The sequence below is a fragment of the Oculina patagonica genome, chromosome 8 (genome assembly GCF_052425735.1).
Source record: "Oculina patagonica isolate OP01 chromosome 8, crgOcupat, whole genome shotgun sequence".
NCBI classification, from domain to species: domain Eukaryota; kingdom Metazoa; phylum Cnidaria; class Anthozoa; order Scleractinia; family Oculinidae; genus Oculina; species Oculina patagonica.
Genome location: NC_135765.1, coordinates 11700347 through 11716614, shown reverse-complemented (window position 1 = coordinate 11716614; position 16268 = coordinate 11700347). Strand labels below are relative to the sequence as shown.

Here is a 16268-nt window from a genome sequence, read left to right as displayed (position 1 = left end):
CCATGCAAGTCTCGTGTCCATTTACTTCGAGCTTGAACTTTGTATAGTAAGTCAAACTTTTATGAATGACCATTTTTAAAGTGGAAACCGTGGTATTGAGCTGTACTGAGCTTCATGATTTTCCAGCGTTGCCTGAAAGAGGAAACCCCCAATACAACTTAGACAACTTACAAAGGCATTCACAGGCCAATATTTCAGATGGATTTGGAAACAGTACGTTCTTTTTGATCTTCTTCTCTTCGATTGCGTGAGAATTATTTTAAAAAAGTGTTTTGTGATAAGAGACTCTTTATATTAAAAGGCTATTTTTAGTACCTTTTGACTTGGTAGGACAAGGACCACTTTTGTCCTACCAAGTTCCACTATATCCTACTAGTGTTGTCTAATAAGATAGGATAAGATCAAGATAATCACATTTGATAAAAGGGTGCTATATAATTAACCAAAAATGTTAAAAGTAAACTGCTGTCCATTGTACTGCAATTTGGTGAGAAAAATACTCTTCATTTTGAAGGTAACCATTCGTCATGAAATTGTTCTGCGAAGCTTCGATATAACATTGAAGCTCGCTACCAAAATTTGGTTCGTTTTCGACGTTCGTTATATGCGTGACTCGAACGTTCAGCCCTGATGTCAATACACAGATCCAGAATTTTGTTTTTGTTACAAATCATATTAATTTGGCTACATTGTCGTTTGCTTATGCGGTTTGTGGGTTTTCCTTCTTTTGACATTTGGTTCTCAGTTTTCGGCAAAAATACAAGCGTTTTTTTCGGATTTGGTATTCGATGTGGTTTTGGTTTCCTGTTCAAAATGCAAGTTTGAGTAGTATGATTTAGCTTGTAACTGAACAGAAATGTCAAAAATGTATAAGTAAAGCCATTTTTTAAAAAAAAATCTTCAGGTGTCAATAGGGTAAGGTTAGGGTTTTTGAAATTTGAATTTTTTTGCGTGCGGTTTCCGGTTTTGGTCGAAATTTTGCTGTGGCTTTGTGGTTTTTGATGATTTTTTTTGTTCGGTTTTCTTTTTTAATAGGGCCCAATGTCCCCCTCTATTAGCCCGGGATGTAACGTCGAAACGAAGCATCTTCTTAAATCTTCTTCTGTCTTGGCTTAAGTTACAAGTTGAACCTCTTACCTCAATACCAAATTTAAAAAAATTGCAAAAATTACCAAACTGCCATCACGGTTTTTTAAATAGAAATATTTGACTTTGCAACATAAGCCCAGTAAAAAAGCTGATTATAACTTAGTTTTTAGACAGACAAGTAATAATCTATTTTTAAAAGGTATATGTTGGCTAAATCAGTCTGCAATCTTAGGTTTGGCTGTTAACTCAGGGTGCAAAGGTGAATCACCATGATGTCATCGGTTGTCAGACGACGTAATGTGTTCCACATGTTCAAGTTCCACAAGTAATGTGTTTGACTGTAAATCAAGCGAAAACCTATCGGAATGCATTGAGAGGTGTATTAAAGGTATCTAGCCTGACATGTCTGCTAAACCCACAGAATTTCTCTGTTTTATTTTCCTAGCCAAGATAAAAAAAACACACGAGCAAGCACGCGAGCCATAATTTGGGCCAACAAGTAACGTGAGCAAACACATGAACCATATAACTTTAGACCAAGTTCCCTCGACTTTCTCTGTAGACTATTGTCTGCAACCGTGACTATAAAATTAATACTTTTTTTACAAAAAAATGATAGTTGCCTTTACAATCGATTTAAAGAATTAACAACTCATTTATGAGACCAGGGGCCATATTCAAGTCACAAGATCCTCCTAAGATGTGTCAGATAACTTGTATTCTTGAAGACCTCCTATTTTGAAACATGTCTTATTTTTTGCTCCTAAACTTCGGATGTCCTAAGTTTTTTAGACGTCTCAACTTGTATTCACGAAGACCTTCTCACTTTGACAGGTCAAAATTGACCTCATAACTTACTAAGACACATCAAATAAGTTCCGATTTCGGTACTGATAAATTTAGCTAACATCATTTCAGACAATAAAGAATAAAGATAAGATGTTCTACAAGACACGAGCATGGGACAAAGAAAAATTCTGAGTCCCCGACGGGAATCGAACCCATGGCCTCCCAGAATACCGGATGGGCGCTCTAACCAACTGAGCTACGAGAGACTCGTTGTGAGCTGGGCCATTTTACTAGGTTGATATGAAAATTTACCATCTTTATTATTTACTATCATTTCAGACAACAACAAAGTTTTAGTTATATTCAAGAAAAAATAGAAAACTGGCTTTTTTTCTCTTGTACAACTCAACCAAATAATGACATTATACATGACACTCTCCATTTCTGCTTTCAGTAAACGTCTCCATTAATTGTCTTTAAAATAGTAATCTACCTGAGTGTTTCTCACTCATTTTTTACTTTTCTTTTAAGTATTATTTTCTTTCTGTGTTTGAGCTCAGACAGTCATTTTTAAGGAGATTAACGGGAAATATGCATGGTTGATATAACTGCATCACTGATTTAGTCGCAAATTGCAAATTTGTTCATTTCAAAAAGAAGGTTGTTTATTCCCTTTTCCCTGTTCTGTAAATGTTTGATAAAAAGGTAATTCTATCCAATGTCTCTTAAATCAACACTATGCATAAACCAGCAAAATTTGTTGTAATTTAAAGTTGGTGGTCCTTACTCTCTCTTTCCTGAAGCTCGTCTTCCATCTTAATTAAGCTTCGGTTAATAAAAAAGATTTGACCTAAAACCATCCCGTCCTGAGCAGCTTTCATACAAAAATAACTTGCGTTTTAAAATATCTGCTTACTGACAAGATGGAAATAATCGGGTAAGCTAAGCCCATTACCTAGACGATAGACCTTAAAGGGCTTGGTCATGCTAGATCCTGTTATATTTCTGTTACTTGAGTGAGGTGAAAAGGTAAAGTTTTTTTTTTTCAAGAAAATAGACAACTTAAAAGAAATACTTATCTGCAGAGGAATTTGAATAATTGGCCTGTTTCTTCCTTTGCGGTCGCCCTCGATTAAGAAACGTAACAATCGGTTCCTACGCAATAAGGAGCGGCACAAACAATTGGCGAGAACGTCCTTAGGTCATTAGGGATGAAAGCGTGGTCTACAATGGTCGTGGTCTAAAAATCATATTTTTTTTTGTTTGTTATTTTAGCTGCGATTGCATCATTTAACTAATATTTAATTAACATCTTTAGATCTGGAGTCACGATAAACGCGGAGAAAACAAAGTTGACAAAACTAGCGAAAGGGGTCTGCAACATGGCAAGAGTAAGCGAGTAAGGGCACTGACGAGTGATGTTGATAAAACCAGCCGTAAAACGCTTTGTTCCGGAGATGCAAAACGTGTTAACTTCCATTCATGGCAGCCATTGTTTGTTGGTTGAAAGATTAACAATTTTGGCCATTCGACCCTTTACGCTTAAGCCAATATGCATACATTCGTCCACAGGCAGTATCAGATGTTTGATTGAAGGCTTTGATGTAGGACAAAAGTAGCCGCAGAGATATATCACTAAAGTATTTGACACAGGGCGTTAAAAGCTAAGAATCCGCCCTCAAAGACACTGATTATAGATTATGTTGCTGATGCAAGGATTTTTGAACATTTAGTACATAAACTTGCGTGTCTTTTGGTTTTAGTCTGCAAAATTGTTTCCATTTACTTGACGGCTTTTAAGTCGATATCTTAAAAAACAATACTCGCTGGCATGCCTAGCGCCTTGTTTCAGAAGTTGTATATCTAATTACACGTCACCCATACATCTGGAATTGGATTAAGTTATTTTTTTCCCCACTTGCCAGACGGACTACTGTGAAAGTTTGAAACACGCCAATGTGTTTCAGACTGAGTGAAAAAAAAAAAAACACCGCCTGGATTTAGATGATACACCCAAAACGTACCGGGAGGCTAGAGGCTCTCTTCAGGCAAGTTTTAGGGAGCTGAAAAGCTATAAATGATCGATTACCGTGGAAGTGGAATTTAAATAAAGCAGGCGGAATTAAAAAAATCATCCATCACCATATAAGTTTTCGTTTCAACAGCAAGTCAATCAGCATTACTCGACGTCAACAGGTAAGCTCGAAACTATCAGACATCACTTTATCAGTACTCGTCTTGAAGATGAGTTTCATTTATGGCTTTTGTGTTTAGAAGCGACGTTTGGAAGTGTTTTGGAAAAACCCTTATTGATAAAATATTACCACGGCACCAATGAATCATAAATGCCCACGAAAGGGCGTTGATACGAAAAAGGTTAAAACGCCATTGATATCAAATTGAGCAATAAGTTGCCATCGCCACAGTTTCCACTATGCTGCAACGAGCGTCATCTCTACGCCTCCCAGCCGGATGTTTTCCAAACAGGTAACACTAGGAATTGATTAACGTGAAGTCTTAGGAGATACTCGTTCTTTTTCTGGATGCTGTTCATCTTGTGATTCAGTACAATGAGACTATTTGTTGTTCTACCTGTCTTTTGCCTTTCGCAGTTTGCGCTAACGCCTAGATTCAATGTATGCTTCAGAGCCATAGTATCCAATGTATACAATACCACATTGTTTTAGTAGTATCAACATCATTTTATGTTCCAATATCTTTAGGTAACTGGTCTTGCTAGTTTTTTTATTTGATTTTTTTCTAATTACATCGTGTTCCTATCAACATGTCACTCCATAACAACTATACTCAACCCTTATGTGATTATCTATTGTGAAAACAGCAGGAAAGAACCCTGTTTTACAGAAATGAAAAGAACAGAGAGCAATTTTAAAGTATAAGAGTGTAAATGACTGCGCTGTGTAGTGCATTTAGCCTCTCAATGGGGATTTCCGATAAAATCAAGTCACGACGATCCCTATTTATAAAGGGGCGATTTAAACGCCTGAAGCAACAATTTACAAATGATCGCAATCACATATTATATTAAATATAAATGTGCCAAAACTAGCAAAATCGAGTCAAACGTTTCTGTGATTATCTTCCATCGACATTAAGTATGCCAAAGTCCTACGTGAGTCGGTTTTACCCAGGTTGCAGACGCTAAAGCATTTTTAGTGCCTTTCATCCTAACTCCAATACACTGATGCAGAAACTGCAGCGTGTCTTGTAGCTGCCTGTGTGCCTGGACGAAATACATTCATAGTATTCACACTGATACGCATTGATGCAAAATTACTGATGGACTGGCGAAATTTTGATCAGAATCCTATTTCAAAATGTTAAATTTGGAATGTTGTTCGAGGGCGACATCTCCTGGACGCTCATCCCAGCTTGAGCCTTCGCGATCGTCGATCACACAATTACACAACGGTTTTATGTCAAAATAGTTTTATACGGAACTCATCTTTGAACTTTCAAGCAGTCGACCAAGTATATTACAACGCTTCTTCGCTGCGAGGAGCTAAAGCGGACATTTTATTCAGCGATGTGTATATTTTTATGAGCTTGCACGCACAGTCCACTAGAACGCGTTAGAACGTGTGCATGCCGTTCAAAGTGAACTCTTGCTGTAACCAAATACTAACAAGCACTGCAATGTTTTAATATAAAAACGACGATTTCATTAAAAAATCGATTATTTGTAGAACAAAACTGACAAAAACGAAGGCCGTAGTTAGCCATTCAAATGCTAACATTTGACCCTTAAGTTATGTACCCACTCTTTCAAGTTTTGAAAATTTTTATTGGAAAATAATACCAATTAATCAAGCTTCTCGATATTCACTCTCCTAAGCTGAAACAGTACTACAGCTAATTGTGATTCGAATTTTCATTTCTGGAAATAGGTTATATTTCGCTAATTGGGTGTCTATTTAGCGAGACGTCAATCATACAAGAACTGATTCATTCGACTTATCACGAGTTATTCACAAGGAATAAAACTACAGTAATTTATAGATATAGTCATGATTTCATTACAAGACAGTACAAACCATTAGAAAAGGATGGCCAATCATCTAATGAGAAAAATTTTTCATGTGAGCTCAAGAATTTGATATGTGAACTTCGCTTTAATTAAGAGGGTTGTTTACGCGTTCGAGCTGTGTGAAAAACAATCCGACAAGAGTCAGATCCGTAGTCATACCTTTATAGTTGCAGAAGATAACAATCGTAAAAACTGATATTCTTTTCCGTTCACCAACATCTCTTGAGCCAAGCTGTCGAATGTAATTTTGATTCACCCGCTGAAAACGCAAAATCCGTTGAGCTGTGAAAACATTTGTCTAGCAGAGGCGAGTTAAAACAGGCCATTTTCGGTGAATTTTAGATGGAGAATTAAATCTTTTACGCTTTCAGGTTGTTGAAACTAAAAAAGTGGCCACATATTCAACGTCGTTGAACCTGAGAAAATGGCCATTAATTAGTTTCTCGTTTTGGATAAAATATGACAGCAAGCAAACTCACTTTGCGCTTTTTTCAAGCATAAGTTGTGTGCTTCTTCCATCTTGAAGTCCTACCTTCTCTAGTTCATTCTTATCTATGCTGCTTCGCACTTTAACGTTAGCGCTTTTCTCCTTTGTTTCTTTTCAATCTGATTTCTGTCAGCACCGATAAAGATGCATCATAAATCGATGCAAGAATCAAAAATAACAACAGAGAGGCAAACTATAGGCACGATACGTACAGCTTTTACTCAATGTTAATAAGCATGTTCTAAACAAATTTTCTGCTGAAAGAAATGTTTCTTTTGGTCTTTTAGTGAATGTAGTATAACATACAGTTGTCTTCACTTATTTGAAGCTATCTGGACTAATATTTCGCCATTACTGCCAGCCAGTTCAGTTTTGTCTGATAATGCCCTTGTGTAATAAGTGGCTGCCGTAACCACCATTTTAGCGTTTAATATAAGAGTCTTATCACGTCTGCTCATGATCAGTGAACAGAAGTATAAAGCCTTTTGCCATTAATAACTGCTACAGATTTTCGTGGTGCACAATTGAAAGCAAATCATGACCATTTGAAATTGGATCTAAGGCGATGATCACGCTATGGTCCAAGTTCGCACGCAAGATGTCCAAAGCGGAATGGAGACAGTATTTCTAATGAAGTTTCTCTTCCAGGTTGAGTGAGTTCGCGAGTTCAGACAACTCACATCAGTACTTTTCTGAACACGGCAAAAATAAGCAGGTCCATTTATCTAGTTTCGCGTCTAACTTTAATGACAAAGACTGACGTGTTTTCGCTTCTAACTTGAAATTTACAATGGGAAGGAATCTTTGCCAGCTGATTGTAAAGCTATCTTGAACGATTTTCTTTTCAAAGAACTCTCGTTTAGATATAATTCGTCTTTTTATGGCGAAATGACAATGAAAAAACACACTCTAAACAATTTTGGCTTCATTCTTATTTACATTAAAAAAATTAGCCATTGAGCACACGAGGAGTTTGACACTTATTGTAAAATTTGTATTGATCCTTTGGCAAAGTGGCATTCAGTGCAGAGTTGTCTTTTTACTAACGCAGTGTTACCGAATCGATTTACTTTTACGCCATCACTGTCTTTGTCCTTCAGGGTTGCACTGATGACTTTTTTCGTTACTCTTATCAATACTCATAGAAGTGCAAAGCTACCTGCCATCGACGAGATTGCCGAAAAGGTGTACGATGGAAAGTCCATGCATGCGAAGCACGTGAATTGAATTTATTTACGGCGATGATCACGCTTCGGTCCAAGTTCGCACGCGATGCTCAATGCAGAATGGAGAGTTTTTCAGATAAAGTTTCTCTGTAAGGTTGAGTAAAACAGTGTTGTAGTAAAACGCGAGAGTCAGTTTAATTGTGTTCGTTCAGCAAATTAGAACAGCCTTCCGAAAGCTGTCAGAGCACAGTCCATAACAATCCGTGTCTCAGTGCGCCCTATAATTCGCACAAAAGTGCATAATATAATAAACACATCTGGATATAAAGTGTTCCATTCACAGAGAAAGAGTGTTTTCTTGTTCTGTGTTGTGTTAGGCTATAGAAATGCTCGACAAGCTGGAGTTTGGTTGTTTAACTGGGTCCTGCAGTGAGTTGTCTGAGTCGAAGCCAGTACACTGAAATAACTGCCGTTTGATCACTACAGGGAAAAATCAAATTAAACAACAGCTTTTTCGAGCAAGCTAGATGTATTATACAATTCCTTGATTGGCCTTTCGCAGCTCCTAACAGAGCCTGTCGCGCCTTACTTTTAAATTCAAAACTTGAATATGTTTCTGTTGGTTGAAATTTGTATTTTATATATCCTTTTGTATTCAAATTTAGTTCCTAGCCATTTGCCATGCTTGTTAAAACATTTCTATTTTCAACTTAGAGTAAAGCTATGTTGCAATAACGGGGGCACTTTGACCTGTTTTCTCAAGTTGAAAGTGTGCTTTTAATTTTATTTGCTTGACGTCAAAGGGGTTCTATCGATGGCGCGATTAACGTCATGCAAGAGCTGACAAATGCGGTGATGAAGACTTGATCACGTTCATTGCTGTAACATGAAATCACAAAATACTAACTGTAAACTCTGTTTCTCAAAAAGGATAGGCAAATGACGATGAAAATGTCTTCGAATGAGTTCAACTCTCAAGAATTTTAGAAATTTGTTTTTCCCTAAAGAATTCCATGAAATGTCTCGGTTTACCCCTAAAGAATTCCCGTATTTTCGATCTTGGGGATGCGCATATTTAATGCTTTTGCCTGCAAACTCCCCATTACTAATTTAAAATTGTATATATTGTATTGCAAATTAGACTGTCCTCTAATTGACAATAAAATGGGTCATTACACTGTCAAAGCAGCTATGGATCCAGAAACAGAATTTTTAAAACTAACCTTTATTCCACTTCAAAAAGTCTTGAAAACCTGCTCAATTATTCCCGGGCTCAGTTCACTCGCATCACTTTTTTTAACGCGGTTAAAACCAACAGATCCCATTCATCCAGTTCCGTGTCATGCTTTGACAAATTTGTGTTTTTCGCTTCTCACTTGAAACTATAATTGAAAACGAATCTTTGCCAGCCGATTTAAAGGCCATCTTGAACGATTTTTGACGATTTAAACAGTTTGGCAAAATTTGACTTCATTCTCATTTACGCCAAAAATTAGCCAATGAGCGCACGAGAATTTTGACACTGTAAAAAAATCTTATTTATAGAGTTGTTTTTTTTTACTAATGCAGAGTTTTTACCGGATCAATTACCTTTTTCGTCATCACTGCTTTTTTGGTCTGATTTGTGTCCTTCAGGGTTGCACTGATGACTGTTTCGGTGCTCTAACCAACACATTTGCTCACTAAATAAGGGTTTCTGGCTATGTATTCTGTCGACGTGACCAGCAAAGCAGTCTAAAGCCACTTTCATGGAGGGTATAAATGTCTTTACACCATTTGAAATTGGATCTTAATCAAAGGAGATGATCAAGCCATGGTCCAAGTTTGCACGTACGAAGTTGTATTGATACTTTTTGTTTCTAAAGGTCAAGATTTGATTAGGCCTTACTGCATAGTCTATGATCTACATTGTCAATCATAGATCTGTATTTTGTAACTAATGCTGAATGAAACCTTTGTAAAAAGAAACCTTGCGAAATTCCTTGCCCGTTAAACAACAACTGAGTCCTGAACTCTGTCGTGAATCATCAGTTACAACTTCAATCCTTTTTTCATTGTATCTTATCATATTATTTTTCTAAAACAGTCAAACTTTATTATTTTGGCGTTCGTATAATGTCAACATATAGAAAATGCACAAAAATATATTAAGCTTAGCACAGAAATAAACAACACTTTTGAGCTACTGTTGGGATCGGGCAGTTTGTAATAATCCTACATAACAATACACTAAATCGATGTTAAATAAGCATCAACAATTGTCCAATATTAAGATATTTATTGAAATCATTACAATGTTACGTGCGCAAAAATCATAATTGCCCTGGAAGTGGATAGGTTCTGGGAAAAACTGCAAACTGAAGGACTAATTCGGGATTTAGTAATGCAAACTGCTAATACTAGGAGAGCCGAGCGAAGCAGTGTTACTGCTCTTATCGAGTTTGTTAGAAGTTACTAGATGGCCTTCGTAACTAAACGTTATGTTAAAATGCAAGAATGGTGCAGTACTGCATGTGTAATTCATACCATCGGTGGGTGCTAAATCGGTACTGCATGACTTCAACTGTAAAACTACTGAGCTATTTCTTGCCTAGATTTATATAAATGGTATTTACACTGAATATATAACTACACAAGTGAATATAGAGATCTCTCACCATATAATCACCTCGCGAGATGTGACTGATAGCATACAATTTTCGACATGGTCGCCTTTCGATTTCTTGATGTTTATAGGAAGAAGTTAAGGTCGTGAGGGACACCTTAGGCTCATTGGTATGCATTTTTTTAAAGCGTATGCACGAAGTGCAACGACTGACATCGACAACTTTACGAGATATTTATGACTGGATAAAAATATGGGTGCGTGCGCGTGATTTGAAAAAAAAATCCCTGTTTCTTTTATATTTTGACCAATTTAAAGCAATACTTAGCGTTATACGTTTATATAGATTGTAGAAAGTCTATGAGCTTCTTTTCATTCAAATTTGAATATTTCTGCAACTCAGAGTAATCACAATAATATTCGACAACAATGGTGTCCTTTTTTGAAAGCGCATTGTTCTCACCATAAAAGCGTGGAATATAATTACCATAATTACATCTCTCCTTTGGAAACTGATTGTGTTTTAATCAAATAAAAGAAAATGCTGTTCCGCAAAACATCAAAGAAGCCACTAACTTTGGTATAACATTTTTTTCAAAGTAAGATATCAACGTTTTGCCTTTTTATAAGCTTTCAAAACCTGAAGTCGCCGACATAAAACAAGAGATTGTTTAATCTGTAATCAGTATGTTATTCGGCGAAGCCAGTAAAGTGCTGAATGCTTACCTGAAGCAGCTAGTCGGTGACGAAAAAGTGCCTCAGAGAAGTCCATAAAAACAGTTAACTGAAGAAACAATCAAGACATTGTTCGAGAAAGAAAAGCTATGCTCTGCTGATTCGCGTGGCTCTCACACGTACTACTCCAAACAGTGATTCTCAAGTGCTACACTAAACAGGCTGGTTCTTCATCTCCATCTCCATCTACTTTGGCAAAAGGGGGACAACGAATCAAAGTGTAAAGAAGTCAATCTCATAAAAATTGCATACGGTGAAGAATACTGCCTGGGGCTTTAAGAAAACAAGGACTACTAGGGTAGAATTCAATAGACCATTTTACAGTTGTCTGCTCAGTGACCTGGCCATTGACTGAAAGTGAGGCTGAAGGTGACCTTGTTTTGATACAGACCTCACTGCTTTTGTTGTGTTAATCACGTTGTTTTGATGCTAACTAGGTTACATTTACATAATAAAGCAAAGAGGTTTGTATCAATGCAAGGTCACCTCCAGCCTCGCTACCATTCAAGGCCTGGTCACTTGGTAGACAACTGTAAAATGGACTATTGACGAGTCTGAAAGAAGAAAGATTTTTTTCCACGCGGCTTCAAGAAGATACATGTATCGAGTTGAAGTACTCAAAGCCTTCCTCGGACATCTAAAAGAAGCTAACTCAGAATCGTTATTCCAGACAACGAAAGACCTCGTTTCCACCAAGTTTAATCCTGAAACTGACAACATCTGGTACGAGGCTAGCTATCTTGGCCACAGCACGCTGAAGAATTTGCTGAGTAGGATGACAAAAAAAAATTGCCTAACCCGACCAACCATCTGTTGAGAATGACCACAGTAACAGTTGTCTTGCCCGCAAAACACGTCTAGAGCAGTCAGATAAAAGCAATTACGGGGCACAAGGGTGAAACAAAAAATATACAAAGCAAATGCGAATGGCCCTTGTGCTTAAAATACTAGTTCATTTTACGTGTCAAGTAGATGTCAGTTTTGATAATCTATCTCTTCACTCTAGCAGAGAGTATCTGGCAAATGTCGAAAGCTCTTACCTCGCTTATTTATGGAGAAAAGTCTTGAGAATACGCTGTTGGTTCTTCGGCCTTTCCAGCTGCCACAATGGCCACAATTACTGTGTTTTACCCTTCGACCGATCAACCTTGGCTCGAGGAAAATTTTTGTTGTCAAGTAGTGTAACATTCTAACCTCCGGAACTTTCCAGAATCAGCAGAATTGCTCATTCATGTTTTGAAAATGTGAATAAAAATTCGCCTTTCATGTGAATTAAAACAACGGCATTGAACTTGTTTGGGTGACGTGGCTGCAGATTTGCTTTGAGTTGGGCACATTTTTGCGTCAGTTTCTTTCCTTTGTTGAAGGGACATTAAAACGTGAACTCAGCCTTTCTTCTTTATCAGCTGCATCACACCCATTCACAAACCATGTGACCTGCGCACGTCGCGCTGTTGATTCGCGCGTGATTTCATTAACCCTTTCACTCCTAAACGCGCATAGGCGCTATTTGGAGGTGCAGTCATTGATTCACTAGTGACGTTATCAATTAGCACGTCAGTGGAATTTCGTGACAAGAATCTGATAGAGCTTGGATCGACCTTTCTACAGAACTGTTCATTTTGAATATCGGTTGCATTCCGACAGCGCTAATCAAAGAAAAACACAATCCATTTTTGGTGCAATATCGTTACTTAAACAGGCCAGTACACTTGTTATTGGTCAAGGTCCTCTTTTCAGGGTTTTCCTATGATAACGTCAAAACTTTTCTGGCCAGAAGAAAGGATATAAAGAGTAGAAAGTAACGAGAATAAGAAAGCGGAAAAAAACGGAAGCAAAAGGAGCAAAAAAAAATTGGAACGGTTCAGCAAAAAAAAAAAAGTCCAAAGTCCAAATTTTGGCTTATGCGCATGCACCAAAGTGAAATATTGTACATTTTTACACAGAATCTTTATCAAAATGTTGCTGAAGTGTAAAAAAAAAAGTGCTTCTTTAGCCAAGCTGAGGTAAATTCAAGACCATAGCGCCAGAATTTCAGTTAAGCAGCTAAAAAAACACGTTTTAGGGGGAAAATTTGGGAGTCAAAGGGTTAACCAAACAGATAAAATAAAAACGTTTTTCGGTCGATTGTTTGCGTCTCGCGGGTATTCACCTGAGTGATAATACTTAAAATTGTTGAAAATCATCTCTGAGAATATTTACCAATATTAGTAGTATATTTAAGGGGGGTACTTGACCTATGTTTAGATGACTTTATTGACTTTGTTTAGGTATAGGTGTGCCGCTCGGGGTTTGAAACCCTGACCCTGTTTAGGACAATAAAAACTTAAAATACCTACCCTGTGTAGGACAACACCCCCTATTTTAAGACCCTATTTAGGACAAAGGACAACATCGACAATCATTTACGCTTTATTGTGATTGCGTCCCGTACGCGATGTTCGACGCATTGAAATGCGAACACCGATCCCAGCAAATAAAATAATGCTTTTCATTGAAGCGAAAGCGAAAACAATGTAAATACTCGACGACAGTCTTGCAGCCATACCCTGTCTAGGACAGGTTCAGGCCCTGTTTAGGTCAGAGGAGCTTGAAATTATATACCTTGTTCAGGGTCGGAGGAGTCAAAAACCATACCCTATTCAGCGGCACGTCCCCGTATAGACCATATAGGGGAGTGCCCCCCCCCCCCTCCCGGGTGTGACTAAGGAGTTCGCTGCCAAATTGTCGAAAGGCCGCTAACGTTGACGGATTTCCTTCCCCCTGTTGTTTCACACCTACAAGAATTTCGCAGATTTTTGGTCTATACTGTTCTAAAATTAGTGGTAGGCACCGTAACCCATGAAAACCATTATCTTTGAACATCTTAAGAAATACACAACCTTAATTTGCGGATAGAAATCAAGCTACAGCTATAAATATCAATTTTTTTGAAGATGCGCGGAAACAACTTGAAAAGTTAAGCCTTAATATTTTCAAGTTGTGATCCATTTCCATCCGAGCCATCCGTTGCCAAAGACGCTTGTTAACAGTTTCAGTGCTCTAATATAGCGACAAGAAATGCAAGGCTGACACTACGTAGAAATGAAAAAACCTTACCGGGACAACGACATGATAGAGTCCAAACTGAAAGTCAAAAATGCAAACTCTGGACAGCTGTTTCGACCTGATTGGGTCTCTTCAGCAGAGTGTATGCCGCACAGAATACACATTTTTCTCACCATAAAAGCTGGACCATTATTTTTAGGTTTCCTACGACACAAATTAAAAATTTTGGCTGTTCAAAAATCTGGTAAAATCCCGTGACAAAGCCCCTTAAGTATTTTTCGGCGGTGTGAAACAACAGGCGGACGGAAATCCGTCGACGTTAGCGGCCTTTATTCAAAACAAGTAGGTAACCTTCTTTAATTACAAAAGGTCATCTTCCATAAAGAAGAGACTATCCTTCGGTTTCTCTTTTTTTTTTCAGCAAGCTATCATATGCATTTTTTAAATACAACTCCAAAACTGACCCTCCGATTCGCAGTCCATCACAGGGCCCGTCGTCAACTTTTTTCAAAGTCATATATCTTGGACAATTTGCAATTTGTTGGTTTCTTTGTTTGTTTGTGTGCGTGGTTTTTTTAAAAAAATTTCTCTTTTTAAACTTATCGAGTATGGTAAAATGTCTAGACTGCATTCGTCCATTGTTAAAACCATGATGAAAATTTATTGATCTAATTACAGCACTTAATACTACGTGGACTTTCACAGTTTCATCGAGAAACTTGGCACTGCATACAGTTGTAACAATAGCACACATGCTATAACAATACTGGAAAAATGTGACACATCTAGCCGCAACCTCGTTCCCAGAGAGAAAGACCCTGGAAACGAGGTTGATCTAGCCGACTGACACGTGCCGATAAAAGCCTTGGCATGGAAGAGTGAACATGATAGTAGCTGCAATGAATGAATAAGCACTGATCGGCAAGCTCCGTTCCGCGTTGTTATAGGGTAAAACGTATTTCTTTTGATGTAATACGTGGTTTGCAATCCTATAAGCACTCTAAGAGGCACGGATAGGTTTGAAAACTAATAAAATGCGTGAGTCGCTTTTTGATTTCTCCCACTGCGTGAAATTCTTTTAAAAGGAAATGTAATTAAATTTAGTTAAAGTAGTTATTCCACCGTTGACCCTTGGCTACGCGAAACAGTGGGGTAGCTGGGAATAAATGAACAGCACCAGTCTTTGGTTCAACTGAGCAAAACAATTGATCTGCTCATTAATGTCACTGTTGTGCAAAATCTCATGAATGAAATCTATCTTTCTTTACTTTGGCTGTTTTCTGTCGCTACATTTTTTTCCCTGAGAGGATTAGTGTTGAAACGGCTAGACGCCATCAATAACAACGTTCTGAAGTATAAATAGTTCATTACCCTCCTCAAAGACTCCAGCGGTAAAACACTGTACAAAATCAGCCTTAAATTTCACCACTTTGAGAATGTTTATCTCAATTCTTTACATGCTTTTATAATTAATGGTAAAGGTCAATGACATTTTTCCTCCTCAATAAATCAATCCCACCTTCTGGGTTGCCACAAAACTAAAAGAAACACTCAATTTGCAAAAAAAAAAATGTTTTGAATTATTCGGCGTCACGGTTAAAAACCAAAAAAAACACTAAGAATTTTGCAATGTTCCCAGGGTAAAGTTCTTTGCAATTAGCACCCTGCAACTTCCTTGCCTAGTTTGAGTTCTCTGAGGAGGTTTAAACGCTATTATTATCAGTCCATGTTTTGAGGAAGCAAATAAACCCCATGATATGTCAACGTCGATAGATGCTCTTAAACTCTTGGGCGAAATAAGTGTTGCATTTTCAGATAAAAGAGATGTTCATGTAAGTGATCGAGGTAGGCGGGTTCTACCAAAAGTCATAATATGAGCTATACTAGTCTCAAATAAACAAAACGACGAAATCGAAATAGCGTCTCTTTTTTTAATTCCTCCCCATATGGTGCGCGAGTAGGGGGCAGAATCTCTGATTAAAAAAAAGGAGTTATTTCGCTGTGTTGCACATTTGCATTTCTTGTGAGTTACAAACACTCAGTCTGTTCGAATATTAATAGCCACTTGAGATCTGTGTCAAAACCACTTGGAACCACTGAACACTGAATCCTCTTTCCCGTTTCTAGATCTTCGGATACGATGAACTTGTTTGCCTGGAAAACTTGAAGTCGTTTACGAAACTTCTGTACATGTATACAAGTGCCTGGCCAAACATAAAACAAGATGAAGAGTCGTAGCCTCGTTTTTGGGCAGACGAGAAGTCTCTGGTAAGTTTTGTTGCTTGAATGTCATTGAGATAC

General features: G+C 37.7%; 1 protein-coding gene and 1 long non-coding RNA gene across 7 annotated transcripts in view; one reads left to right on the top strand and one right to left on the bottom strand.

Annotated features, from left to right (window-relative positions):
* Window positions 1-16268, top strand: part of LOC144664350 (chordin-like protein 1) — a 54361-nt gene that overhangs the window by 16561 nt on the left and 21532 nt on the right. For 3 of the 6 annotated variants that reach the window (XM_078525455.1, XM_078525460.1, XM_078525457.1), the window contains exon 2: window positions 16095-16235. In XM_078525455.1, coding sequence (XP_078381581.1) covers window positions 16192-16235 — 44 coding nt within the window. In that variant the 5' untranslated portion in view covers window positions 16095-16191. Of the gene's footprint in view, window positions 1-1308; window positions 1478-2353; window positions 4075-16094; window positions 16236-16268 lie in introns of those variants that run through there. The other 3 variants (XM_078525462.1, XM_078525456.1, XM_078525458.1) reach the window with 2 other exon arrangements.
* On the bottom strand, window positions 7328-9016 carry LOC144664388 (uncharacterized). The gene is made up of 2 exons (XR_013572798.1): window positions 8803-9016; window positions 7328-8059 (listed from the first exon to the last, which is right to left on the bottom strand). It is a non-coding gene; the product is annotated as an uncharacterized LOC144664388 (long non-coding RNA).